Source organism: Sminthopsis crassicaudata, chromosome 4, assembly GCF_048593235.1.
Source record: "Sminthopsis crassicaudata isolate SCR6 chromosome 4, ASM4859323v1, whole genome shotgun sequence".
In the NCBI taxonomy this organism is placed as follows: domain Eukaryota; kingdom Metazoa; phylum Chordata; class Mammalia; order Dasyuromorphia; family Dasyuridae; genus Sminthopsis; species Sminthopsis crassicaudata.
Genome location: NC_133620.1, coordinates 313,665,949 through 313,693,557, shown reverse-complemented (window position 1 = coordinate 313,693,557; position 27,609 = coordinate 313,665,949). Strand labels below are relative to the sequence as shown.

The window sequence follows — 27,609 nt, the reverse complement described above, 5'->3', positions numbered from 1 at the left end:
TCTGCCTAATTCTGCCATTTCCTCAAACTTAATGAAACAACCTTTTCAGATCCAAATCTTTGAACTGTAAAAGGAAACAGGATACTAGAGCAAATTTGGCAGTATCTTCTAACACAAGGTACTCAAATATATGAGTACCAAAAACATTCGAGTATATAAGCACTCATATAACACACAAGAGTATGTACAAGGGATATTACCTAAAATTTTATTCAGCACAACATTAAGTTGTGATATGAAATTGGTAGATGATAAGATATTTTACTTAATTTACTTAATAATTACATTTGTGAATGTTCAAGTCATATCTTAAACTCAAAGTTACAGATTGTCTTAAGATATATCCCTCTTGCATACCTATACAACTATATTGCTATTATAAGAAGCAAGGATGACATCTACTGGTGAACATAAAAAGGCCAGTAAATTATTACATGATAAAATAGATTCACATCTCTTATAACACCCTTTTCCCAAGAAACTTACAATTCTTTCTTAAATAAGCCAACCTGTTTGAGGAATATTTTCATAATAAGATCTAAAATTCATCAATATTATTCTCCTTCTATCAATAAACTACAACAATTCTCAGCAGTTTGAGAAGTTATTGCTGACATTTTTTTTTTTTTAAATAATTTCACTGCCTAGGATAATGAAGTGTACAAAAAAAAGTATCACCTTTTCAGGAATTGGATTCAAATCCTAATTCTGATTCTTTTTACCTGTTGGATCTTGAACAAGTTATTGTGTCTCTTGAACTTTCAGTTTCCTAAAATGGCTCTAACTTGAAACTGGATGAAATCATTTGAAGCTCCTTACAACTATGAAACCTCTAAGCTTGTACAGTGCCTACTTAAACAGTTTGAACTTTGTCTAAAACTATGAACTAGAATCTCTGACTACCCATCCTTATAGTTCATATTTTCTATTATGTCTGGTCTGCTGTCTCATTCCATTTAAAATACTCCCTACTCTCCTCCTCTCTTTATCTTATTCTTGTTTCAGTTGCTTGAATGCCATGGAGGCTAGTACCCAGTACCTCATATGTTTTACCTGGCATATACTCTTCTGACTCTATTTTGCTCTACTGTTGCTCTGTATGTCTTCCAGAGATGAATGTTAACCTAAATTAACTGATGCTTAATAAACCTTTTTGTTTATCTCTTATTATCCATGCTACATTTCCCCCAGTGAATATTTCAAATCTTTTCTACACCCAACTCTCAAATCTTTTTTTATCACCATTACCACCCCAATTTATCAGCCAACCTTATTTTCTACTTCACTGAAATGGAAAAAAAAAGCTTTCTTAGATCACCTCATTTTAGCCCTATAACAACTGTCATATCAAATCATCTCAAACATTATTTGCATCTCCTCCTCTTCCCCATCTACCTCAGAGGAAGGAGATGGTGTATCTATCTTCGTTTCCAAACTTGAATTCTTGGCTCATTAATATGACACCCCAGTCCTTACTCAGTGAATTTTCAATCTTTTCATCTTCCCAGGCTTTGTTTCGGTCAAATTTATAAACTATTAAAGGGTTGTAAAAACAACAAAAAGTAAGTCTTCCTTGATTCTGCCGTTCCTCTTAGCTCTTCTATTTTCTACACAATTACTACAAATGCTCTTATTTCCTTTATCTCTTAATATTCAAATGGCTTAATCCATAGGATAACAATTAAAGTTTAGAGTATAGGTAAATATTTAACAACCAGCTACATCACTGAAAGTTTCTCTATCATTTTAAGTTTAGCATTTGTCTCATTCCTCTGAAAACTGATGGCTCAATTGGTAGCACAATCACTTCTAACAATGAACAGAAATAAAGAAACTAAAATATGGATGAATAGCACAAGATAGATGTCATTATCTGACATTACATGAAAACTGAAAAAAAAAAAAAACAACTAAGTGTAAGCCTAATTTTACAAGTTGAATCATTTTAAGTGTCAGGGGAGTTTGTTATTTAAAAAAAAATCAAGGTAAAACATTTTGGTAAAGGATAAGGCAATTTTGAAATGTAAACAATAATCTATTTTTCCATTTTGTAGTTTGAATTTTTCTTTTGTCATTTTTCCCTCTTCAAAGTTGGACAAATTTATTTAGAGAAATATTAAGTCCTAAAATATTAGAAATGGTTTAAGAAACCAGAAGATCTATTAACTAGCCAAAGTTAGATACCCATATAAAAACAAGAGCCTCTTTGTTTAAAAAAACAGACCATAGAGTGGAATGGCACTTTTATATTATTATTTTTACAGATGTTTTTCTCAATTAATTTTTAGTGCATATAAGATTCTCAGGATACTGCAAAGCCTCAATGATTTGGCTTGAAGAATTAACCAGATTATAACATGCTTTTTAATATATAATCTAAAAGAGCTTCTCCATGAACATGTGTACCTGGACAGACAGTACAGATGGGCAAATTGGGTTTAAAGATGAATAAAAGGAAGAAAGTAAGTTGAGTTACCTTTTGGAAATGTAAGTTTCCATCAATCATCCCAAGTTTCTTCCTAGTTCTATAAAGTTTTGGTTTATAATAAGAAGAATAATGTAATGATCAAGTTCTATCTTTTTAATACCAACTTCTGTTCTTGTAATATCAAGAAAAATAAGCAACTTAGTAAAGAAGGGATAAGAATTAAACATTTCGGTATATGGTACCAATATCAAAGTACAGATATTACCCAATATATTGCACAACTTCCACTGAATAGGACATCAATTGCAAAGGAACAGATTTTGGCATTTATGTATCTTCACAAATACTACTTTATCCACCCTTTCAACAAAAATATGAGCCTTTAATGAATCCCACACTTAACCATGGTATTTGTAATATCTGCAAAGTTCCAAGGCAAAAAAAAATTTAAGAAATTAGCTGTGTAGTTACAAGAAACTACTAAGTTGTCAAATCAACTACAATTTATTAAGTACATATTATGTGCTAGGCACTGTGCTAAGGGTTGGGAATGCAAGGAAAGGCAAAAATGATCCTAGTTCTCAAAGAGCTTACAGTCCAATACAGACAAGCATTTTGTGCCCATTCTGATGCACAACTAAATCCTATACAATAATATATTTCAGCACATACTATATTTTCTATACTAAGGCAGAATCATACAACTTGCCAGAAGAGGGAGTCCAAGTTAAAACTTTTTTTTTTCCAACCAATGGCTAATAGCTTAATAAAAAACATCTCAAAAGGATAGTTTTATTTCAGATTCGATTACAATTACCTCCAAAGTTAATCCTAGAGAAGAGACAAAATTAAAATTCATTGAAAATGATGTCTAATGGTTTCTGAGAATGATAATAACCTAATAACCTGACATTTAATCTTTAAGAAAACTAGTTCCTTAAACAGAGATCACTTATAACCTTTTACTGACAACCCAATAATCACAAATAATAAGTATTCAATTATATTCAACAAATATTTACTATATATACTACACAAATAAATGTGGGGAAAAATTTCCCTGATGTGATATATATATGTATATATACACACACATATATATATATACATACATATATATACACACACATATACACACATACACGCACACACATAAATATATATATACATATACATATATATATATATATATATATAAGAATTAGTCATATATCTAATCATTATCCTCTGTTAAGAGCATTTATATTAACTATATGGACATGTATACATATATTGTATTTAACTTATACTTTAACATATTTAACATGTATTGGTCAACCTGCCATCTGGGGGAAGGGGTGGGGGAAAGAGGGGAAAAGTTGGAACAAAAGGTTTTGCAATTGTCAATGCTGAAAAATTGCCTATGCACATATCTTGTAAATAAAAAGCTATAATAAAAATTTAAAAAAAAAACATAAAAAAGAAAAAAAAAAGCATTTTTACTTCATTAGCATTAGTATGTCATATTACTTTTAAAATACATAATTATCTGGGTGTCCAATGAATCTTGAAATTAGAATTATCTTCTTAAAAACACTCTCTTTATAAGAAAAGAAGGTCCAGAGGAATTACATGACATTCCCAAATAGCTGAGTCAGATTAGAATTTACTTAAGATTTTCAAATTTTATTTAGGTTCAATTCCATCACTATTTCTCCATGTTTTCTCTTGTTTAATTAGCTGGTACCATGGAGTCCATACTAGGTTAAAGAAAATTGAACAAGTTTTTTTCAAGGATGATTGGCTGAGGCACAAAACATTAACATATAGAGCCTATACTTTTTGGGGAAGGTGTTGGCAGGGTCCAGGTCAGAAGGGGGAATTCCTAATTCCTTGAAGTGGAATGGTGGAATTGGGAAATGTTAGGAAAGAGGAATTAATTTTTCTTCTATCCTTTCATATTACAAAAAAATAAAAGAGAACAATTGTGTGAAATTTCTTTCCCTCAGATTTTAGCAATAGTGAGGTAAGAAGGAATTAGAAGTTTGTTAGATTCTCTTCACGCCAAAAAAAAAAAAAAAAAAAAAAACCCAAAACATACTAGAGAAAACATTTCCCACATTTATTTGTATCTGCCTAAGTAATTTACCCATATTTTATACAGGTTCCATACTTGTACAAAGCAATTTGATAAACAAACATTTACTATGTTAAGGTACTGGAGATAAAACTACCCCCAAAATGAAGTCATTGCTACTCACAAGTAGTTTACATTTTCATGGGGGGAAGACAAAAAAATACAAATATATAACATATCTCAAATAAATATAAAGTGAATAAAGACAAATATGTGAAGTAATTAAATACAAGGTAATTAGGATGGGATAGAGTACTAGAAGCTGTGAGGATTAGAAAAGGCTTTCATATAGAAAATGATACTTGAAAACTGTCTTAAAGGATGAAAATAGCTGAAGGATATCATATTTTCTTATTCTTGGAAGTTATGCCTTTCTAAATCCAGATCCATGATTCCTTGATAGAAGTCTGGAGGAAGACAAGTTTAAGGGAAGAGAAATTCAAGAGGCTACACCTTTTATCTAATTTGCATCACTAACTCCTTAATATAGTTTTGTACAATTAGCAGGCCTTTGATGAATGGGGAAAAAAGTTGGGGGGAAAAAAAAAGCCTGTCAAATTCAAAATGAGTAGTGAACATTTTAAGAAAAATCTTGGGCTTCTAAGTATCCATTCAAAGACTTTAAGTTTCTTTCTAATCTCTTGGTACCAGCATAGCTAAATTTGGAAAAATTCATTGCACTGTGTTGGCTAGTAGTCTTATCTTTAGTTGTCTCTGACTACTAAAATACATCATCCACATGAAAAAACTCCTTTGATGTTTCTTCATGACGTTGAAATGTCCTTGGCTTCTAAGGTTTTTCGCCAACAAAGCAAAACTTTGGTACTCCTGTCTAAATAGAAAATCAATTAGCTAACATTTATTGAGAATGACTATTATTCCAATTAATCCTATTACTAATGTTAATATTAACACTAATGCTATTAGGTGCTATTCCTACTAGGCCATATGGCAGACAGTAGAGTTACAAATAAAAAAAGTAGAGTTTCTAATGTTAAGGACCTTACATTCTACAAAAAGAGATAATATGTAAATAAGAATCATATACAAAATGTATACATGTATAAGGTAAATTTGGGAGGTGGGAGGAAGGACACTAGTAGCTAGGGGATAAGAAGGGCATCCTATACAAGTTGATGCTTCAGCAGAGTTTTGAAGGAATCAGAGGATTCTGAGAGACTGAGATAAGGAATGGGGGAAAAGCCAACATAAAAGTGCAAACAGGAGTATTGTGTATAAGAAACAGCAAAGATAGTTTGGATGATCTTTAGAGTATAGGAAGGAGAATACTGCATAATATGAAAATATAATATTGGGGAGGCTTTAAAGTATTTTGAACATAGACTCAATTGCAGGCTTTGTGCATATTGTCTTTTAATACCAGTCTTAACTAAATGTGGAGAGGTTCATTACCAGATTGCCTGAAAAATGATTTATAGTTAGGAAGACTTTCGATATGAATCTTGTCTCACTTTTACTACTCTTGTGACCCTGGAAAATCATCTAATCTTTGTCTCAAACTCTTCATCTGCAAAATTGGGGAAAATTATAGTACCTAGAGTTGTTATGAGGATCAAATGAGTTATGAGGATCTTAATGAATTCCAATAACTTTGGAAATCCTAAAGTATTATATAAATGCTGGCTGTTATCATTACTACTACTATCGCCACTGCCACTACTATGTTTCTTTTAAACTTCCATGCCATACTAGTAGTTCTGCCTGTTGGAGCTAAGAGAAGAATTCTAATTCCACTTGCACATTATATCTCTTAAAATACTTGAAGAGAGTGATGTTCTTCCCAAGATTCTTTTCTAAACATTTCTAGGTCTTTTAACTAATCTTTACTAGCATGCACTCATGTCTCTTCAAATTCCTAGTTGTCCTTTGCTGCTTATTCTCCAGCTAATCAATGTTAAATGTTGTATCCATATTTGAACACAGTACTCTAGATTATATTTGATGAGTGGAGTATAGTGGGGCTACCGTATTTATTCTTGGAAGTTATGCCTTTATTAATGTGGCCCAAGATTACATTTAGTTTTTCTGTCGACCACCACACACTGGTGACTCCTACTGAGCTTGCAACACCGTTTCCTTTCTATCCCCATCGCTCCACATTTTCCAGATTTTTAACAAAAAGAGTCTAAGTACTTGAAAGAATGTTAAATCATATCCATAAGTATATATGCACTGCATATACCAGTACAGAGAAAGATGGTGTTGAATTTGGAATCAGAAGGAGTAAGTCAAGTCCTGGCTCTAATACTGACCTGTGTATTCCAAAGCAAATTACTTCACTTCTCTGAGCTTCAGTTTCTTCATTGATAAAATGAAGGCTTTGGATCTATTTATTTATTTTTAAAATTAATTTTATAATTATACATTTTTTTGACAGTACATATGCATGAGTAATTTTTTTTATAACATTATCCCTTATATTCATTTTCCAGATTTTCCCCTCCCTTCCTCCCTCTACTCCCTCCCCTAGATGACAGGCAATCCCATACATTTTACATGTGTTACAGTACAACCTAGATATAATATATGTGTGTAAATCCAATTTTCTTGTTGCACGTTAAGTATTGGATTCCGAAGGTATAAGTAACCTGGGAAATAGACAGTAGTGCTAATATTTTACATTCAATTCCCAGTGTTCCTTCTCTGGGTGTAGTTATTTCTGTCCATCATTGATCAGCTGGAAGTGAGTTGGATCTTCTTTATGTTGAAGATATCCACTTCTATCAGAATACATCTTTATACAGTATTGTTGTTGAAGTGTATAGTGATCTTCTGGTTCTGCTCATTTCACTCAGCATCAGTTCATATAAGTTTCTCCAAGCCTTTCTGAATTCATCCTGCTGAATTCATCATTTCTTACAGAGCAATAATATTCCATAGGCTTTGGATTTAAGAGAACCTTCCTGCTTTAAAATTGATGAACCCCCAATCTCTTAATATAGATGAACAAATAGCTATATATTGATATTTAATTTGAACATTTATTACTAATGAGCTGCTTTCCTCCATTGTAGTCATGACATATAGAATGTCAAGGAATTCAATACAAACAAGAGCACTTTACAAGGTAGTAGGCATTTATTCTAGAGAAAGATATAAATACTTAAATGAATCAGGTCACTGATTTGTTATAATGTTTCTCAATTAGAGCATTAAAACATACTTTCTAAGCAGGGAAGGCATTATTTATCAACTGGAGAATATAAATAAATTGCAGTATATGAACATAAAGGAATGTTATTATGTCAAAAGAAATGATTCAAGGCACAGTTTCAGTGAAGCATTAGAAGACTTATATGAACTGATATAGAATGAGGTGAGCAGAATCAGAAACAATTTATTCTATAATCAATAAAGTTATATAAAAAAAGAACAATTCTGAAAAACTAAGAATTCTAATCAATGAAATAATCAACTATGATTCTTACAGATAGAAAATGAAGAACACCACTCACCCTCCGACAAAGAGGTGATGGACAAATATGTAGAATGAGACATATTTTGGGATATAGTCGATATGAGTTTTTGTTTGTTTGTTTGACCCTACTTATTTGCTGCAAGGGTTTTATTTTTCTTTCTTTTTCTCCCAATTGTAGGGAGGTCACTTTTGTTTAAGTGAGGAAAATTTTTTTTAAAAAAGCTTAATTTTAAACTGGCTTGAATTCTCTATCTCTACTACAATATCCTAACACATCTTCATACCTTCACTTTCCCCTGCTCTATATTTTTTTGAACACATCTAGTCCTATCATTCCTTTGCTCAGAACCCTTCAATGTTTACCTACCGATGAATGAGTAAAGTTTAAACTTAAGGTGAATTATTCAGCAATCTAAGACTTGTCCTAAAACTCTGACGAGCCTCTTCATATATTCATCTGATAAAAATTTTACAGTAAGGGACGATTGGCCACAACTACTTCAGGGTAGCTACCCCCTAAGGACTCAAAGATATATCAAATGGAGCAAATTCATCTTCTTAATCTTACTTTTGTTGATACTGACTTGAATGGTTTTCTTTAAAATAGTGGATATATTTTTGCAGGATTCATACTCTTAACTTAATATATGATTTTGGTCATTGCTTTGTGCCTATTTTAAGAAGGCCTTATGTCACAATCCCAATCCCTAGTTAATATAACTCCATTTTGAAAAACTCTGTTCTAAAGAGAATAATAATAATAGTAAGAAGGATTGTGGAGAAACTTTAATTCAAGAACCAGATCTAAGTGTTCAAAGTTTAGGCATCCAGCCTTAGTTTCCTAACTTTATGATGTCAGTACTTCCCATTATGGCTTAAGTCTTGCTGCTATTATGGCTTCTCAAAAACCAGTAAAATTTGTCTCTGTGCTCTTCATATAAGTGCTACAGGGAAATCTTTCTGGAAAAAGAAGGTTGAGTTTGTGAAATATTTCTTAAATTTTTAACCAAGTCATAATAAAGAAACACTTGGAAAGATAAGAAAAATGAATATCATGAGATTGATTTTGTATATATTATAGGCTAAATTTAGATTCGCTAAAATTGCATATATTTCTAGGACTTAAAAATAAACAAAACAAAAATATATTCTAATCTCTATACTAGGACTTCTTTACCTTTTTTGCATCATGAGTCCTTTGGGTCTTCTAGTGAAAACTATTCTCAAAATAAAGTTTTTGAATGCATAAAACAAAATACATAAGATTACAAGTAAAACTGATTACAATGAAATATAATTATAAAATTTAAAAACAAATTTTAAAAAAACTTCAAAGATTCCAGGTTAAGAAGCCCTACTCTATTCTATTAAATATTTAAGACAAGTGATATGACAAAACTCCAGAAATCCTCCACCTTCTTAGGCTGCAGACTCCACAGAGATTCCTCGGCTTATATAATAAAATTTCAACTATATACTACACTAGCTACTGTTTTCCTTCAGGCAAATTAACAAAGAAATTCTTCCCTGTATTGGCTCCCCCTAAGTCCCCTGTCCCAAAAAATTAAAATATAATAATCTGAAGGTTGGAAAAGGTAATTTAGTATAAATATAGTAGAAATAATAATTACACTATAATATACACACAACATGCTCATCTAGATTAGTATGCTATATCTAGCTCAAATGCCCAATTAGGAATTTACAACTTTGGAAACTACACAATTTTCTTCAGAAAATGATGAGTAATTGGTTTAAAACATTGAAATTCACAAACCTTGATGGTGTTACTATTCAAAGCTGCTTATTTAGAATTCAATAAATATTTTTTATTTACAAAGTAATTTCAAATCATTACTACTATTTATTGCTAGTATAGTTAGTAGTTACTGATGAACTGCTCCCAAAGGAATAGTATTTTAGATAAGATAAAAATCTAGGGAGAGCTTAGAATGAGGAATGAAAATAACCATCAAAAATAGTAATAGAAATAATAACTCTGTGTGTAAAGTGGCAGGACAATGTAATTCAATATTATTATACAAGAATAAGCAATTTGCCCTGTGCAAGGAAAAAACAATGACAATGACAATGACAGTAGAATATAGTTGGTACTGAATCAGCTAAAGAAACATTTCAACAAATGTGAAAAGGGAAAAGAACGTTTCAAGCTGATAGTCTGGGTACCAATTCCATCAACAACTCTTCCTTTAATTCATTCTTTAAACAACACATGTAAATTAGTACTTTTCACTTAAAACCACCAATTCAAGCATAAACACGTACCACAATAAACTTTTCAGGAAAAATAAAAAGTGTTACATAAATTTAAAGGACTCCTCTTAATACTATAAAAAAGAGCTATCCATTTTGCTTCTGCTTGCTTCAGCTTCAAAAAATAACAATAGGTATTTATGTGAGTGCTTTAAAGTTCTTAATATGTTGTTTCATTTAACCCTCAAGCAACCCTGAGAGGAAAGGTACCATTATTACTCCCATTTTTACAAATAAGGAAACTAAGGTTTCAAGAGATTAAAGGGATTTGTCCAATGTTAAATAAATACTAAGTGGAAGAGTGAGGATTTGAATTGACACTCTCTAACTCCAGATCCAATGTTCCTTTGCATTACCCCTCTCTATTTCAAAGTTTACCTTTTTTTTTTTTTGAAAACAAATCACTAGGTTACCCATTAATATTTATAATGAGTTTACCTTTTAATGTTATAATAAAAGACCAGAGATATAATATTTTAATTTCTAAGGTTCTGGGGACATTCACATGATATTAAATCAAATTGCTAAGATAACTAAATCAAAGATATTCCTTGTTTAATGAAAATATTTAAGGACAAATTGAAGGTAAAATTTTTAAAATGCACATTCCTTTTAACACAGGGTATAATGGGATGAAGAATACACCAAAGAAATCATAATAAAGGAAAAATTTCACAGTTTATAACAAAGTTATATATTAAAATAAGAGGTGTCTATTTTAAAAAAATCTTATCTTAACACTGAAAAGTAGGGTTTTGGTATCAAATATATCCCCCCAAAATTAAGTTAACTTACCTTTGGTTTTTTGATCAGCAGCCTGGAAAAAAAAATACCAGAAATTCTTTAGGAATACCATATGTATGATCTATAAAGTTTATAATCATAATTCTACTATTTTAGTAATTTTTACTTATGTTTTAATTTATTGGAATTTTAACATTAAAAAATCTTTTTAATTTTATATATTCTATGCTAAATGGGGAAAAAAAATCCAGGATAATTTTTTTTTCCTAATCTATAGTTTTTAATTCTCTCAAAGATACATATATTTTTATAAGTTCTTATGCTATTAACTTATATAAATTAAGATGCAAATAAAAAAAATAACATTTTGGGAATTCATAGACCATCAAATTCAAGCATAGTATCATAATTCTAGAGCATTAAGTAATCCCTTTATTATATAGATAAAAGCACTGAGACTCAGGGACATTAAGTAGAAAGGCAGCATGAAGTAGTTAGTGAACAGAGCACTAGACTCAGAATCAGGAAGACCTGGATTCAAATACTATCTATTTTATGCTTTAAATACTAGTTAGCAACCACAGACAGGGCACACTGTATGATGCTGGGCTAGGAGTCAAGACAACTAATCTTCCTATGTTCAAATCAGGCCTCAAATACTTATTAAATACGTGACCCTGGACAAGTGGCTTAACTCTGTCTCAGCTTCCTTATCTGTCAAATGAGCTGGAGAAGGAAATGGCAAACCTGTCCAGTTTCTTTGCTAAGAAAATGCCAAATGGGGTCATGAAGAGTAGGACACAATTGAAACTCTAGATACAAATTAAAACTCTAGAAAGTTTACTTAGCCTCTCTGTGCCTGAGTTTCATCTATAAATGTGGGGAGGCTAAATTTGATGGCTCTCTAAGGTCTAAATCTATGTCGTTATCCAGGGTCATGTGCAGTTACTAAGTATCAGAGTCAGGATAGGAACCCAAGACTTCTGCATTAAAAGGCAATGTTCTATTATAATACAGATATTTCATTACATTTTATCTATTGCTTGACAAATCAAGTATTTTGTAATATAATCTGTACATGGCAATGCCATAATATTTATATTATGTTTTCCTGATAAGTTCATGCTCTTTAATGGTCTATCACTTTTTAGTCACAGTTGGTTTTTGGCAAAGTGTAATTTTTAACTGGAAAGGGATGCACATCTTATCACAGACATACCAAATGTGCTCAAGGTATTTCTCTAGTTGGCTGAGAAAGAAACATACTAGTTGGTTGGAGAAGATTTCTAGGAATAAATATTTAAAACATATATCTAGTTAGTAAGCTATTAAGATTATAAATATTTAATTGGCATATTACCATCCCAGCTAGAAATATTCTGTTAAGCATAAAAAGGAAAAAATAAAATAAAAGGAGACATGGTAATGTAATGGCTATGGTAATGCTAATGAGACACTTAATTTATCACTACATTGAATTCAAGACAATAAATAACTAGCCAAACAAACCTTTTTCTGAGCACTTTCCTTCTTTTTCTTTTCTTCCTGTTTTTTCTTTTTCTTTTCTTCCATCAAATGTTCCTCTTCTTATGTTTCTTGTTCTTTCTCCCTATTAAAAATTAAGCAAAAAGTTTGTTTTAATTCACACAGTCAATACTTTGTTTTTTAGCAAGTGAGACAACAACCAATTATATTTTATGTGAGCAATCTATGACTAAAAATACTTTTAAAATACAGAATATTAAGCTTCTTTCAAATACTATTTTCCAAAATTAAATCTTGGCTAACCTAACTAGAAAACCCAGTAATTACTGATAACAATAACAGTTTACACTTATATAGCTTTTTAAAATTTGCAATTCATTTTACATGCGATTTCATTTGTTTCTCAAAAACTTCAGTGACAGGGGAAACAATGGGTATTATTTTGTATACAGCTCTACTAATGCTTTTGTCTCACAAATTTGGGGGGGGCTGAGACAATTGGGGTTAAATGACTTACCCAGGATCACACAGCTAGGAAGTGTTAAGTGTCTGAGCTCAAATTTGAACTCAGATGCTCCTGACTTCAGGGCTACTGCTCTATCCACTACATCAACTAGCTGCCCCACAATTTCTTTTTAAAATAAGGATCAGGGAGTATTTAAACAAGGGTTAGTGGTCAGAACCATGAGAAAATGTGAGTTTTGATGCTATTAGTAACTGATTTAACAAATCTTAATATCTTAATTGTTATGGCAGCTGTAAAATGAGAGAAGTCACTATGAAAGAACTGTTATAATGACAAGAGAAGAAAAACAGCACAACAGCAGACTACTTCAGAATATTCAGAATTTCAGAGGAAGTTGGTTCCTTAAGCCAAACTCTTACTTTAAAAATCTATTCTTTTAGGCCTATTTAAATTCCCTGAATAAAAAAGTTCTTCTCTTTCTGTGTAACAACCTCATCTGGTACATTTCATGCTCCTTTCTTACATCTTCAAGCTAAACTAGGTGGACCAAAGAAGCATGTAGTGCCAGGGAATGGACATTTATTAAATGTCTTATGAACCATGGCTGTTCTCTTAGATTCAATTTTCTGATTTGTTGGGATTTTAAGCCTCAGATAACTCTATGAAATAACTTTGAAAAACTTAAGGAGTTATACAAATTTAAAATTATTACTATTATTATTTATAGACTGGTATTATTCTTTGTATTTTTAAAAAGCCAGGTTCCCACAGAACAAGTATTTAGTGCTCAATGGACTATTTCTATACAAATAGATAAAAAATAAGTGCTTTTTAAAAAGAAAAGATAAATACTAATATGTAAGATTATCCTTTGGCTCACTGAAAGCAACTTCAGCAACAGATAAGACATCAGGAATATGTACCCATCCTGTTCTCATGTAATTTTGTTCTTTTTGGTGGGAGGTGAGAGCAGGAAGGGCAGGATGTGAACATGTGGAATAATGATCTTACATGCCAGTGTCTTCAAGTGCTCTATTGGACATGAGAACCACTGCTCAGAGAGCCAGAGATTTTCTGAAGGCTTGGGAACTAGGCAAAACTAATAACTAGTAATCTCTGGGTGGGAGGTTACAGTTAACTATACCAAATATATTGTTCTTAATTTTTTTCATCAATGTTGTATCTGGATGATTGTGGCAAACAGTTGGATCTACGATAATGATTGTTTCCAAAAAGCATTTATTGGTTGAGTTCTCTGTAAAGGGCTAGAACTGAGCAATGCACTTGGATAATGAAGCACTTGAGACTAATTGCCAATTGGATACTTCCCTATTAACTTGTTTGAAGGTTGACCCTCCCCAGCTGTTCTGTGCTGACTTGATTTGTGGGACAAAGAGGGGGAAGTGACTTGTGTGGGAAGAGTAGGAGAAACTTGGGTGGTGGAACTCACGCTCTCTCGCACTCGTGACCTGGCGTTGGCGGGGACGGTAAAGATCAAGAATAAAGATGTTTAGTGATCCTGACTCCAGCTAATTTCTGGGAAGCTAGAGTTCCAGCAGTTCTCCAAGATGCTTTGAGGTCTTTATTTGTAGTGTGAGATTTTGGTATATAAGTCTAATCATCAGGTAGTATCTTTGGAGGTTATTTATTCAGCAGATACTAAATTTATAAATAATCTCTTATAATGTGTTTGTTGCATATCTTCACTTTTTCCTTCACATCATAAATGATCACTAAATCAAGGTTCCTAAAATATAGTTCTTTACATAGAAGGCTGGTTCCAAAGTTAGCAAATAATACAAAAATTGCATGTTTAAAATTATCTTTTTTCTATACCAGGTCTCTGGGGTGATAAGCATCTGGCATATATTATATGTAGCTAGAGAAGGTCAACAAGCTAAATCTGTAATTTTAGAATAAGGACTTACTTGAAAGACTGGGGCACAAAGGATATGCACTAGTTTATTAATAATTCAACTGCCTGAGAAAGCTATATTCACTCTTCGAAATTGCCTGAGATATTTCTTTAATGTTCTTTGCTTTCCTAAGTTCATGGATATGTACTCTGCAGTTATTTTTCTTTTCTTTTTTTTTTTAATAAAGTTTTTATTTTCAAAACATCTGCATGGATCATTTGACATAATTGACCATTGCATAGCCTTGTGTTTCAGATTTTCTCCTCCTTTCCCTCAACTACTCCCCTGCATGACAAGCAATCCAGTATATATGTTAAAACATGTTAAAATGTTAAATACAATATGTATAAACATATTTATATACTTCTCTTGCTGCACAAGAAAAATCAGATCAGAAAAAGAAAGTAAATGAGTAAGAAAACAAAATGCAAGTGAGAACAAAGAGTCAGAATGTTATGTTGTGATCCATATTCAGTTCCTACAGTCCTCTCTCTGGGTACAGATGTCTACATCACAAGATCATTGGAACTGGCATCAATCATCTCATTGTTGGAAAGAATCATATTCATCAGATTTGTTCGTCATATAATATTGATGTTGCTATGTACAATGATCTCCTGGTTCCGCTCATTTCACTTAGCATCAGATCATGTAACTCTCTCCAAGCCTCTCTAAAATCATCCTCCTGATCATTTCTTATAGAACAATAATATTCCATTACATTCATATATCATAACTTATTCAGCCATTCTCCAATTGATGGGCATCCACTCAGTTTTCCAGTTTCTTGCCACTATGAAAAGAGCTGCCACAAACATTTTTTGCACATGTGGGTCACCTTCCTTTCCTTCCTTTAAAATCTCTTTGGGATATAGGCCCAATAGAAACACTGCTGGGTCAAAGGGTGTGCACAGTTTGATAACTTTTTGATCTACAGTTATTTTCCCCCCATGTCCCCAGGAGAAAAACTGAAAGAAAGGTAGAGAATGAGACATGTAGTGAAGGAGGGGGAATAGATGCCTATTAATGGGGGAATGGTTGAATAAATTATGGTATATGAAAGTACTAGCACATCACTGTTCTAAAAAAAAAAAAAAAAGATGAACTGATTTCAGAAAAGCCTGGAAAAATTTACATGATCTAATGCTGAGTGAAGTGAGCGGAGCCAGGAAAACATTGTACACAGCAACAACAAGATTGTGTGCTGAGCAACTGTGACAGACTTAGCTTTTTTCAGCAATTAAGGGAATCAGTGATTCAAGGCAATTCCAGCAAATTTTGGATGAAAAATGCTACCTACATCTAGAGAGAGAGAACTATGGAAACTGAATGAGGATTGAGGAATATTAATTTCACGTTTTTTCCCTTTCTCGTGGTTTTCTCCTTTTGTTCTGTTTTTTCTCTTCCAATATGACTTATATATTTAAAAAAAACAAACCCAAAAAATAAATGTACATGTATGACCTAAATGTGGTGTGTTTGTGTTTGTGTGTAGATGTATGACCTAAATGTGGTGTGTTTGTGTTTGTGTGTAGACAGATAATAACTGTATAGAGGATAAAATACTTGGCAGTCTATCTGCCAAAACATACAGGAACTATATGAACATAGTTACATAACACTTTTCACAAAATAAAGATAGATCTAAACAAATAAAGATTAATTTCTCATGGGGGCTGAGCCAATATAACAAAAATAATAATTACACTTAAAATAATGTAATTGGTATCATATTAAATAATTTACCAAAGAATTATTTTATAGAGTAAGAAAAAATAATAACAAAGTTAGTTTGGATATCTTATATCATCTACCAAGATAAAGTAAATAGAGATATAAACAAACAGAGCTATCATAAGAAAATTAGAAAAACATAGAACATATTATCTATTAGATTTATGTATAAGAGAACAATTTACAAATAAGAGACAGAGAGCTTTATGAAGTAAAAAAATGAATAATTTTTATTACATTAAATTAAATCTGTTCAAATAAAACCAGTGTAGCTAAGATTAGAAACAAAATTGGGAGCACAGAATATATTACTTGTCAGATTCATGGTAAAAGAAAGAATTGATGTCCAAAAAAGAGGTAAATGAGATTCACAGAAGTTAAAATGGATAATTTTGATTATATTAAACTAAAAAGGTTTTGCACAAACAAAACGAATGCAGTCAAAATTAAAAGTAAGGAGGGAAGAAATTTACAAAGTAAATACTTAATAAATGCTTTGTTTTAATAAATATTTTATGCCTTGTAAGGAACATAAAAAACATAAAGAGTAAAGACTAATCAATTCAAGAGTACTGGGGATCTGGGGGAGAAAGCCTGGTCCTGGAACAAAGTAGCTGATTTGCATAAACAAAAGACATAAAACTATTTTAAAAAATATGAGTCAAGAGATGTTTAAGAGGTAAATCCAGAAAGAGAATAAAGAACATTGTAACAACTGTAAAAAGACCTACAATTATTTAAATTACTTAACTACAAGGTGGTACAAACGATATAAGATAAAATCAGAAATAAAATAGAAGTACAGATAAAAATTGGAAGGAGAATAAATAGCTGAGAATAAAATGTGAAAAATCTTATATAAGCAGCAGATTCTCTGAAAAACAGATTAAATGAAATTCAATGACTCATAAGATAAATAGAAAAATTAAAATGTTGAAAATGAAAAAAAGTACTATCAATGAACCAATAATCATTTGCTAGGTGTAACCAACAGTACTTGAAAACAGATTAAGGACTGAAATTTAAAGTATTAATTACTTCCTAAAAATGAGGATTAAACTAGAAACCTGGATATTATATATTTTTAAAAAAATTTAAATTAAGGAGAAAAAGAGGATTCTGGGAAGATGGTGGAATAGGTGAGAAAATTCCAAGTACTTCATATTTGCCACAAACAAAACAAAACTGCCTCAGGACAAAATCAGACTGGTGAAAAACAAATAAGAGGTGGGCAAAACATTGATCCTACTGGAACAACTGGAGAAGATTGGAAAAAAGATCCCAAGATGAAGGTTTGGCTATATTAAATATAAATACTTGTAGGATAGCTCCACTGAAATAGTAAGCTCGGAGACCTGGGGAGAGCAGGGTTGGGAGAAAGCCTCAGATCTAACCATAGGAGCTTTCATCTTTTAAATACTTTGGAGAATTGAGAGAATCTTGCTGATAAAGAATGCAGTGTGCTGCTTAGACTTGGCCCTATTTGAGAAGTAACTAAATCTGGTGAGTGCAGAAGCAGTGAAGCAGGGAAATTGCTGGCTCCCAGCTCTGAAGGATGGAATTCTTGGTTTTGGGTTCCAGACTAGAGAGGATTACTGAAGAAAGACCTGAACCTACTAGCATCCTCTCACCCCCATCCCAGGACTAGAGGTAATTACACTAACAAGCTCTTATTTTAAAAAATGAATAGGCAAAGAATAAAGAACCCAACTATAGAAAATTACTTATAGGCATGGGGAAAGACTAGGGTTCAACTCAGAGAATACTAAAATAAAAAAAAAGACTCTCTTTCCTCAAAGAGGAAAGTTAAATGGTTAGATTTATGTATAGAAGATGCATAGAAGAACTTCAAAAGAACTTTAAAAATGAAATGAGAGAGATTGAGGAAAAACTTTTAAAAAATCAAGGAAAAACAAGATTATTTTCACCTTTTTTTTATTATTTGTTTGCTTGCTTTTTTCCCCTCATTTTTCCCCTTTTTGATCTGATTTTTCTTGGGCAGCATGATAATGTGGAAATATATTTAGAAGAATTGCACATGTTTAACATATATTGGATTACTAGAGAAGGGAGAAAGGTGAAAAAGAGGGAGAAAAATTTGGACAAGGTTTTGCAAAAGTGAATAAAACTCATTTTTGCATGTATTTGGAAAAATAAAATACCATTAAAATAATTTTTTAAAAAGCTGATTCTCCTTTCCTTGACTTTCTTTTCATAATCTTGTTTTTTTTTTATAATAGCTTTTTATTTTTCAAAATACATTGAAACAATTGTCTACATTCAATTTGCAAAATCTTTTTGTTCCATTTTTTTCTCTCTCCTCCCTACCACCTCCCCAAGACAGCATGCAATCTGATGTAGGTTAAAAGTATTCAATTCTTCTAAACACATTTCCATATTCATCATGTTGAGAAAAAAAAAATCAGATCAAAAGGGGAAAAAATTGAGGAAGGAAAAAAAAAAAGTAAGCAAACAACCAACAACAAAATGTGAAAATATTATGCTTTGGTCCACATTCAGTCTCCAAAGTTCTCTCTCTGTATACAGATGACACTATCCATCCCAAGTCTATTGGAATTGCCTTGAATCACCTCATTGTTGAAAAGAGCCAAGTCTATCACAGTTGATTATCACATAATCTTATGGTTACTGTAAAATTTTCTCTTGGTTCTGCTCACTTCTCTCAGCATCAGTTCATGTAAATCTTTCCAAGGTTTTCTGAAATTAGTCTACTCAACATTTCTTATATAAAAGTAATACTTCATTACATTTTTCAGTCATTCTCCAACTAAAGGATATCCACTCAATTGCCAATTACTTATCACTACAAAAGGGGCTGCTACAAACATTTTGTACACGTGGGTCCTTTTCCCTCTTTTATGATATCTTTGGGATACACACCCAGTAGATAATATATATCAACAACTTAAAGAATTAAAGTTGCAGCCAAAAATATATTCAGAAAAATTAAATATAATATTGAATAAAAAATGGACATTCAATGAAGTGTCACATTTTCAGGATTATGTCTCAAACAAACCTGAACTTAACTACTACTCAATAAAAAATTTAATATATAGACATATCAAAGTCTAATTTCAAAGGACTTGAAAAGATCAAATTGTTTATGTCTTACGTATGGAAACGTAAACCATATGCCTAAGATTGATATTAGTAACTAGTAGTCCCAAAAGAAAGACTGGGATAGAGTGAATATGATGTGACTCTAAAAACCAAAGCCATGTAGGAAAAGGCAAAAAACAGTAATTATGCTATACAAATGAGTGGGAGAGCAAGAAATAACATAGAAGAATTAGATTGGGGGAAGACAATTGGGAGTTTTGAAAACCTATTCACATCAGGAATGGCTTAAACAGGGAACTAACTCTGTCTCTGTCTCTCAAGAGGTAGTCTATTGAGAAATTATGAAAGTATTCAGGCCATCTCTGTGATTGTGTCCTTATTATTTATCAATGTGGCTCTATGAGCACTGAATATTTCATATACTTACATACAATACACACATATTTTTCCAAAGAGAGTCAGGATATACATACATACATATGGAGAGACAGTGGGGGGAGGGGGAGGGAGGGAGGGAGGAAGGGAGAGAGAGAGAGAGAGAGAGAGAGAGAGAGAGAGAGAGAGAGAGAGAGAGAGAGAGAGAGAGAGAGAGAGAGAGAGAGAGCGCCAGACAGAAAGACAAAGACAGAATGAGTAAGTTCAACCTAGAAAGATTGCACTCTCCAAAATCTATAAAGAAATAAGAAGGGGGGGGGGGGGAATAGGATAAGGTGGGTATAGAAGGATGTACAGATTATAATAGAGAGTGGAACAAGATGTGTAGATTAAGGGAATAGGATTAAGAGGGAGGGAAAAGATAATGGAGGGATCCTTAGGGTCAGTGTGTATGAAGGTTAAGAAATAGCAAGGCAAGCCAGTGGGTGGAAGTAAATTAGAAGAGTTAAGGGATAGGAAATAATATACACAAATATATCACAATGATCAGGAATAGTACATGATCTTTTTCCACATGTAAAAAGGAGGACCGTAATCATTTCAGACAAAGTTTAAAAAGATTCAATCAATAGAGAGAAGTCTACATTATATGTCAGTCACATTAATAATCGTTTTAGATGAGTGTGTGTGTGGGCATGTACACATACAGGTGTTTGAGTTCAAAGTGATAAGGATATGATCCTAAAGGGATGGGCTGACCACTTTCATAGTGTTGTCAATGTTGACAACATTGACTGTTACCTCAGGTTGAAATCAGTCACTTCCTAGCTTAAGTTCCAAACGAAGAAGAGGTTTTAAATTCCATTAGGCTACTTTCATGTGGCAAAGCACTTAGTGCTGATTCTATTTCAGCTGAGATATTCAAGGTGGTAGTGGTGGAGGAGTCCACTGCTCATATGAACGGTGACTGAAATTTTCCAGGTTATATGGCAAGAGGAGGTTATGCTCCAGGAGTTCAAAGATGCCTCCATTGCCCATCTCTATAATGATAAAGGGATTCTCCTGTGACAATCACAGGGATCTTTTGTAGCGACTGCTGGCAAGATTCTTGCCAGAGACCTCCTTAAAAAAATGATCCTACATGTGGAAAAAGGTCATCTACCTGTGAGCCAGTGTGGCTTCAAAAGTGGCTGAGAAATAGAAATAGATAATGATGTTTGTTCCCCCAAAATTCCAGAAAAATACCAGGAACAGAATAGAGATTTGTATACAACACTTGTAGATGTGACTAAGGCTTTTAATACTGTCACTTGCAAGGGATTATGGAAAATTATGTCAAAATCTGATTGCCCAAATAAGTTTATCAGGATAATATGACAATTTCATGATGGCATGTTTGCCTTGGTTCTGAACAATGCCTAGTTTTCTCAGTTGCTAATGGAATGAAACAAGGCTATGTATTTGCTCCCATACTTTTTAGCATGATGTTTCAGCCATGTTGCAAATACCTTCAAATGAGGACAAACATGGCATCAGTCAGCTACACACTAATGATAAATTCTTCAACTTGAAAAACTAAAGGAAGGGAGTATTGGTACATAATTTTTTGTCTATTTGCAATGCAGCCTCTGAAACTGAGATGCAACAAAGTATGGATCGATTCTCTGCTGCTTGTGCTAATTATGGCCTAACAACACCATATAAACACAGGTACTCCATCTGCTAGCACCACACCATCCATATATGGAACCATGAAAGGCCACTGGCACATGATCACCTAGTATGAGGTGTCTTCAGAGAAAGTGCTGTTCTATAAGCAAAGCAGAACTGAATTAACTCAGAAGAAGCACGAGATGTGCAAAGTGAGAGAATTTACCCCAAATATTCATAAGGATTATTTATATCCAACCTGTAGCAGAGCATTCAGAGCTCAAAGTGGTCTGATTAGGATAGTGAAGTAGGATACTTCACTTGACTCTGATATCATTTTGGTTCTCTTTGAGAAAGAAGATCAACAACTAAACAACCATCACATGTATAAGTGTGTGTGTGTGTGTGTGTGTTGCATAAATATAATCTTGATTAATCATAGCCTGCTTGGGGAAGATGGGGAAGAGGAAAGGGGAAAAAAGAATAAAGTAAAAGGTATACAGCAGAAACATGGAAACAAAGAAAAGATGGACACTCCTAAATATAACATATTCTATTTGGCAGCAACTACTATAAAAAGAGAAAACTTGGAAAATATTTTAAAAGAAGCAAGAAAGAATAACTCACCAAAAATTACAACTTAATTTGCAAGAATTAATAAAATTCTACAAGATGAATAAAAGGATATTTACTGACAAAAAAATCTACAGATTAGTATTTAAAAAAAAGTCTGAAAGGCAAAATATAGTATTTAATGTAACAAGAATACCAGAAGTCTAATAATGAATCATACCGAAGAATTCAGAATGTGAAATATTGGCCATGATCAATGTAGAAATCTGTTTTGACTGATTATACATGTTTGTAATAGAAGGGAAAAAAGGCCTCAAGAGTTAAAAAGAAAGGATCAAACATGAACAGGGAGTTAGAAGAACTCAAACTATCAATAGCCAATAAAAAAAAAATACTTTAAATCAGTAGTACTTAGAGAAAAACACATTCACACTACTCTGAGATTCCATTTTTTATATGTGTGTGTGTGTGTGTGTGTGTGTGTGTATACACATACATATGTACAAACATATATATACACATATATATCAGGCAAAGTTGACAAAAAAGGGAAACTGAGAAATGTGTAAAAGCAAGTACTTTGTTGACTAGCACTGTTGATAGAATTATAAATTGACTTAACCATTCTGGAAAGTAATTTGGAACAATGCCCTCCAAACTATTAAATTATGAGTACTCTTTGACCCAGTAATACTATTATACCACCTGATATGTTGAATCTCCAAAAAAGAACAAAAGAAAAGGGGGAAGAGAGAGAGAGACAGATAGACACACACACACACACACACACACACACACACACACACACACACACAGATGGGGGGAGAAAAAGAGGGAGGGATGAATCTATATTTATAGAAACTAATTTTGTAGTGGAAATTGAGGGAGTTCTCACCATCTGGGGAAATGGATGAAGTTATGGTATAATAAGATTACAGATTAATTGTATTGTAAGAAATAAAGAGATGGTTTCAGAGAAACCTGAGAAAGCTTATAGGAATTGATACAGAATCAGGAGAACAGTCTATACGATGTTAACAATAATGAAAAGACAATCAACTTGGAAAATTTTTAGGAATTCTGATCAACACAATGACCATCTATAATTACAAGGAATTCATGTTGAAATAGGTTCTTGTGCATTTTGTGCATTGAGTGTGTGCATATGTGTGTGTGTGTATTTGGACTAAATAGAAACAACTTTTTTTTTAGGACAATCAATATGTGCATTTGCTTTCTCTGACTATACATGTAATATGTATATTAGCAAAAATGACGAAAAAAATGATAATTGTTCAAGTAGGTGCATTGCTGATAGAGATCTGCAGGATCTAGCCATTCTTGAAACAATTTGGATTTATACTTTAAAAAATCATTAAGCTGTGTATATCCCTGAAAAATATCAAAGAAGGGGCAGCTAGGTGGTTCAGTGGATAGAGCACCAGCCCTGAAGTCAGGAGGACTTGAGTTCAAATCTGTTCTCAGACACTTAACACTTCTTGGCTATGTGACCCTGGGCAAGTCACTTAACCCCAACTGCCTTGGCAAAAAAAAAAAAAAAAAAAAAAAAAAGTGAAATGGCCTGGATGTACAAACATATTTATAGCAGTTCTTTACATATTGGCAAAGAATTATAAACCAATCAGTCCATCAATGGATTAATGGCTGAACAAATTGTAATATATCAATGTCACAAAACATATGGTCCTGAAGAAATCAAAGAAATTGAGACAAATACCTATACACATTGTTAAAGTAAATGCTATGCATTTTGGGCACCAAACGTTATAATTAAACTTTAAAAGTAGGTCTAAAATTTAGAGAGAGAATTTTTAAAAAAATCTGTTTTCTCATTCTTTGGAAAATCTCTCACCCAAGATGTTTTCCATTTATAATTTATAGTTTCCCAATGCTTCCTGAAGGTTTTCAAGTCCTGCAACAATCTTATCATGTCTCAGGGAATCCAATGATTTCTGTGGGTTTTGAAGTTCTGCAACAGTCTAATCAACAATTTTTGATGTTCATGAGTCAATTGCCATACACATTGGCTTAACAGCCATGCTTTTTCAGTGGCACATGTAGTCAGAGATGGAACCATCTGATATTTCTTGGGTCTTTTCCTTTTTTTTCAAGGGTCTTTTCTGTCTCTCTCTGATGGACAAGATGAATACAGTTTGTTGGCACCCATCTGATTCCTTATCCATCTGTAGAGATACAAGCAAATCCTCTCCCCCAAGCAGTTAACCTATCTGGTCCCTTCCATTCACCACTTTCTAGATCTCTCCACATCACCTGACAATTATCTAAAGATAGTGGAGCTGCTTGCACTGGACACTGCCCTTCTGGTGGGTTATAAAACCTGTCTGGCAGAGCCAGTGCATCTTTATCAAAAATCAAGAAGTTAATTGTATAAAGAGCTAAATTTAGAAGTTCTCTAGGGTTATCTGTGGCTCCCCCTTTCTTTTATTTTTGGAGGAGTGTCTTGATGTCTCTGTTTCTCCTCTCTACTATTGTCTGTCCTTGAAGATTAAAAGGTATGCCAGTGGTGTGTAAAATCTGATACCGTGCACAAAAATGGTGTTTAGAAGTATATCACAGATTTTATGTCTCCAGAGGATATTTCAGTAGTCCCAGCCATATACAACTCTATTCTCCCCAACTGTAATTCTTTTCTCCCATCAGATTGTTTCATGGCTGATTGATCATGTTGGAGTACTGAATTTCTAAAGACTCTCTTGGATGTAACAATGGTTGCCATCATGCCCCAAATGTTTTTTGCTTGGGGCCCTGCAGCTGGGCCCCACTTCCCATTTCCCTGAGTCATTCTACATTCTGATGCCCAATGGAAGTCATAAGCCTGTGTATAAAAGGTATGTGCCCACTGTGGCATAGCTTCTTATGATCTCATCTAAAGAAGCATTCTTGTGTATTACTAATATAATTCTTATATAAACTTCATTAGCATTTTCCTTGGCAAGTTGTCTTATCATAATTTCTGTTGCTATATTTTCACCAATATTTTGTATAACAGCTGTGTGCAAAATGTTTAGAAGAATAGGACAGGGACAGATTTCACCTCTCCAGAGGATATCTGCTGCATACAACTCTATTCTCCCCAACTGAAATCCTTTTCTCCCATCAGATTCCTTCTTGGCTGATTGATCACATCAGAGTACTGAACTTCCAAGTGTTTTTTTGCCGGGGGCCCTAGAGCTGAACCCTAATCCCTTTCTCCTATCAGGTTGCTTCTTAGCTGATTGATCATATCAGAGTACTGAACTTCTAAAGACTTTCTTGGTGTAACATTGGGTTCCATCAGAGGTAAGAGAAGAGCAACTGCCTCTCAGTCTCTTTGTATCATCCTCTCACAGGAGGAGATCCACTCTGCAGGTCTGGGTTGGATCTCTAGCAGCCATTGTCGGGTGGCTCCAGGTAGCACAACATGGTTTAAGAATAAGGCAAAATTTTGCAATCAAAATTAAACAAGTATAAAAAGTTAAAGTTGATGATTCAATCAGCCAAAAGAACCTTAAGCACTGAAGATATTAAAAAACAACAACAACAACAACAACAACAACAACAACAACAACAACAACAACAACAACAACAACAACCTTTATTCTCCTGGAGCCAGAGACTAAAGAAGGAGATAGTATGTATTAGTTATGGATTTGCAATTTCTTTCTCCAGTGGATTAAAGCAAACAGAAGTTAATTGACTTGCCCAGGGTTACATAGTTAGTGTCTGAGACTGGGTTTGAATTTAGGTCTTCCTGATTCTCTCCTATGGCTCCAAGAAAATGCAGCCCTACCCTACTAAAATGATATTTGGCAGATAGACTAAGTCAGATTGAGGATAATCAAAAGGACCCAATCCTGTCAATGAATTAGGAGGATCTCCACCCCAAGAAAGTGAAGACTTCTGGTGGAATGGTTATATGAGAACAATTTGTTCCAAAAAGTTCCTGAAAGCAGGAACTATGAAGTGCTTAGAGATTATTCAGACATCAAAGATGCCAAGGTTATCCAATAGGTTTTAGGCCATCACCAGTCACCTTGACTTTTTGTCTTGCCACTCTAGTTAGATGATTCTGGAAGAAAGTAGCTGATTACTTTGTTAAACTCTGCCTCATATAAATCCAATTCACCACAAGTCAATTTACCAACACATGAAGTCATTGGTCCTCTGAAAGATGAATAATAGCAAAGAGGATATATATAGGGCAAATTAAAAATAATCTGAGAGAAGGTATCAAGATTTCTCAAACTGAACAATGGTAACTTAAATTTTAACATAACTTAAAGAATTATTTTCATAAATATATTTAATCTTTTTAAGGATAGGGAAAGAGGCACAGCTTTTAAATGGATTTATCAAAAGCATTTATATCCTTACTAGATAACTACTCTAATTCTATCATCTGGGAGTTCCTCTGTCAACTCTTAGTCCATACTACGACACTGACTCTTAGGAATTTGATTCATTAGCTTTATTTCAATCTGATGAATTCAAAGGAATAGCAGTCTGAAATAATGCTATTTCTTAATATTTTTCTTGAAAGAGTAAAGTTAGGGGAATTTAATAATAACATTTCAGAGCAGCACTTTTGTGATAATCTTGATTTATTTGATTTTTATTTTTCCCAGTTATATGTAAAGCAATTTTAAAATATTTGTTTTTAAAATTTTGAGCACCAGATTCTTTCTCTTCTGCCCTCTCCATCAAGAAGGCACATGTGAAGTAACATTTTTGGTATAACAAAGATCTAGAGTCTATATGACTAAAAGCATTTATAAGTACTATGTGCCATGAAGAGGTTTGGCCTTGGGTGAATTGTCCTAGGGCACTAATATGATAATATCAACATGTTTTCAATTAAATATGGTAATTATTGATGGATAAAACGCAAATTAAAAAAAACAATTCTTGGGAAAGGCTTAGTAATTTTGTTCATCCTCCTCATTTTACAGAGAAGTTATCCAAAATGATGGGGAGGTAAGCATTGAAGCAATAAGCTTACAAGAAGCTTTAAAGGTAAATGGCAAAATGAAGGGTTTAAATTCTGGTCATTTAATCCCAAATCTAGTGCTTTTGGTTTAATTCCCATTTCAGGATTATCATTTTACCTGTAAAAAGTTTTGGGCTAGATGATTTGTAAGATCTTTTCTAGCTCTTAAAAAATGATTTGTAAATCTTTAAGAGATATTAAGCCTTGATTATAAACCTTTAACAAGCTCTTTCCATTTTATAAGTATTTTTGACTTTCCAAAGTATTAACATTTTTATACTAAGAAACAAAATTAATCATAAAATAATTTTTGATAA

General features: G+C 32.9%; 1 protein-coding gene across 8 annotated transcripts in view; it reads right to left on the bottom strand.

Annotated features, from left to right (window-relative positions):
* TNRC6C (trinucleotide repeat containing adaptor 6C) overlaps positions 1 to 27,609 on the bottom strand; it is a 218,968-nt gene that overhangs the window by 133,141 nt on the left and 58,218 nt on the right. For 6 of the 8 annotated variants that reach the window (XM_074260237.1, XM_074260236.1, XM_074260241.1 and 3 more), the window contains exon 2: positions 12,511 to 12,610. In XM_074260237.1, the coding sequence (XP_074116338.1) occupies positions 12,511 to 12,610 (100 nt within the window). Of the gene's footprint in view, positions 1 to 11,052; positions 11,075 to 12,510; positions 12,611 to 27,609 lie in introns of all 8 variants that reach the window. The other 2 variants (XM_074260240.1, XM_074260239.1) reach the window with 1 other exon arrangement.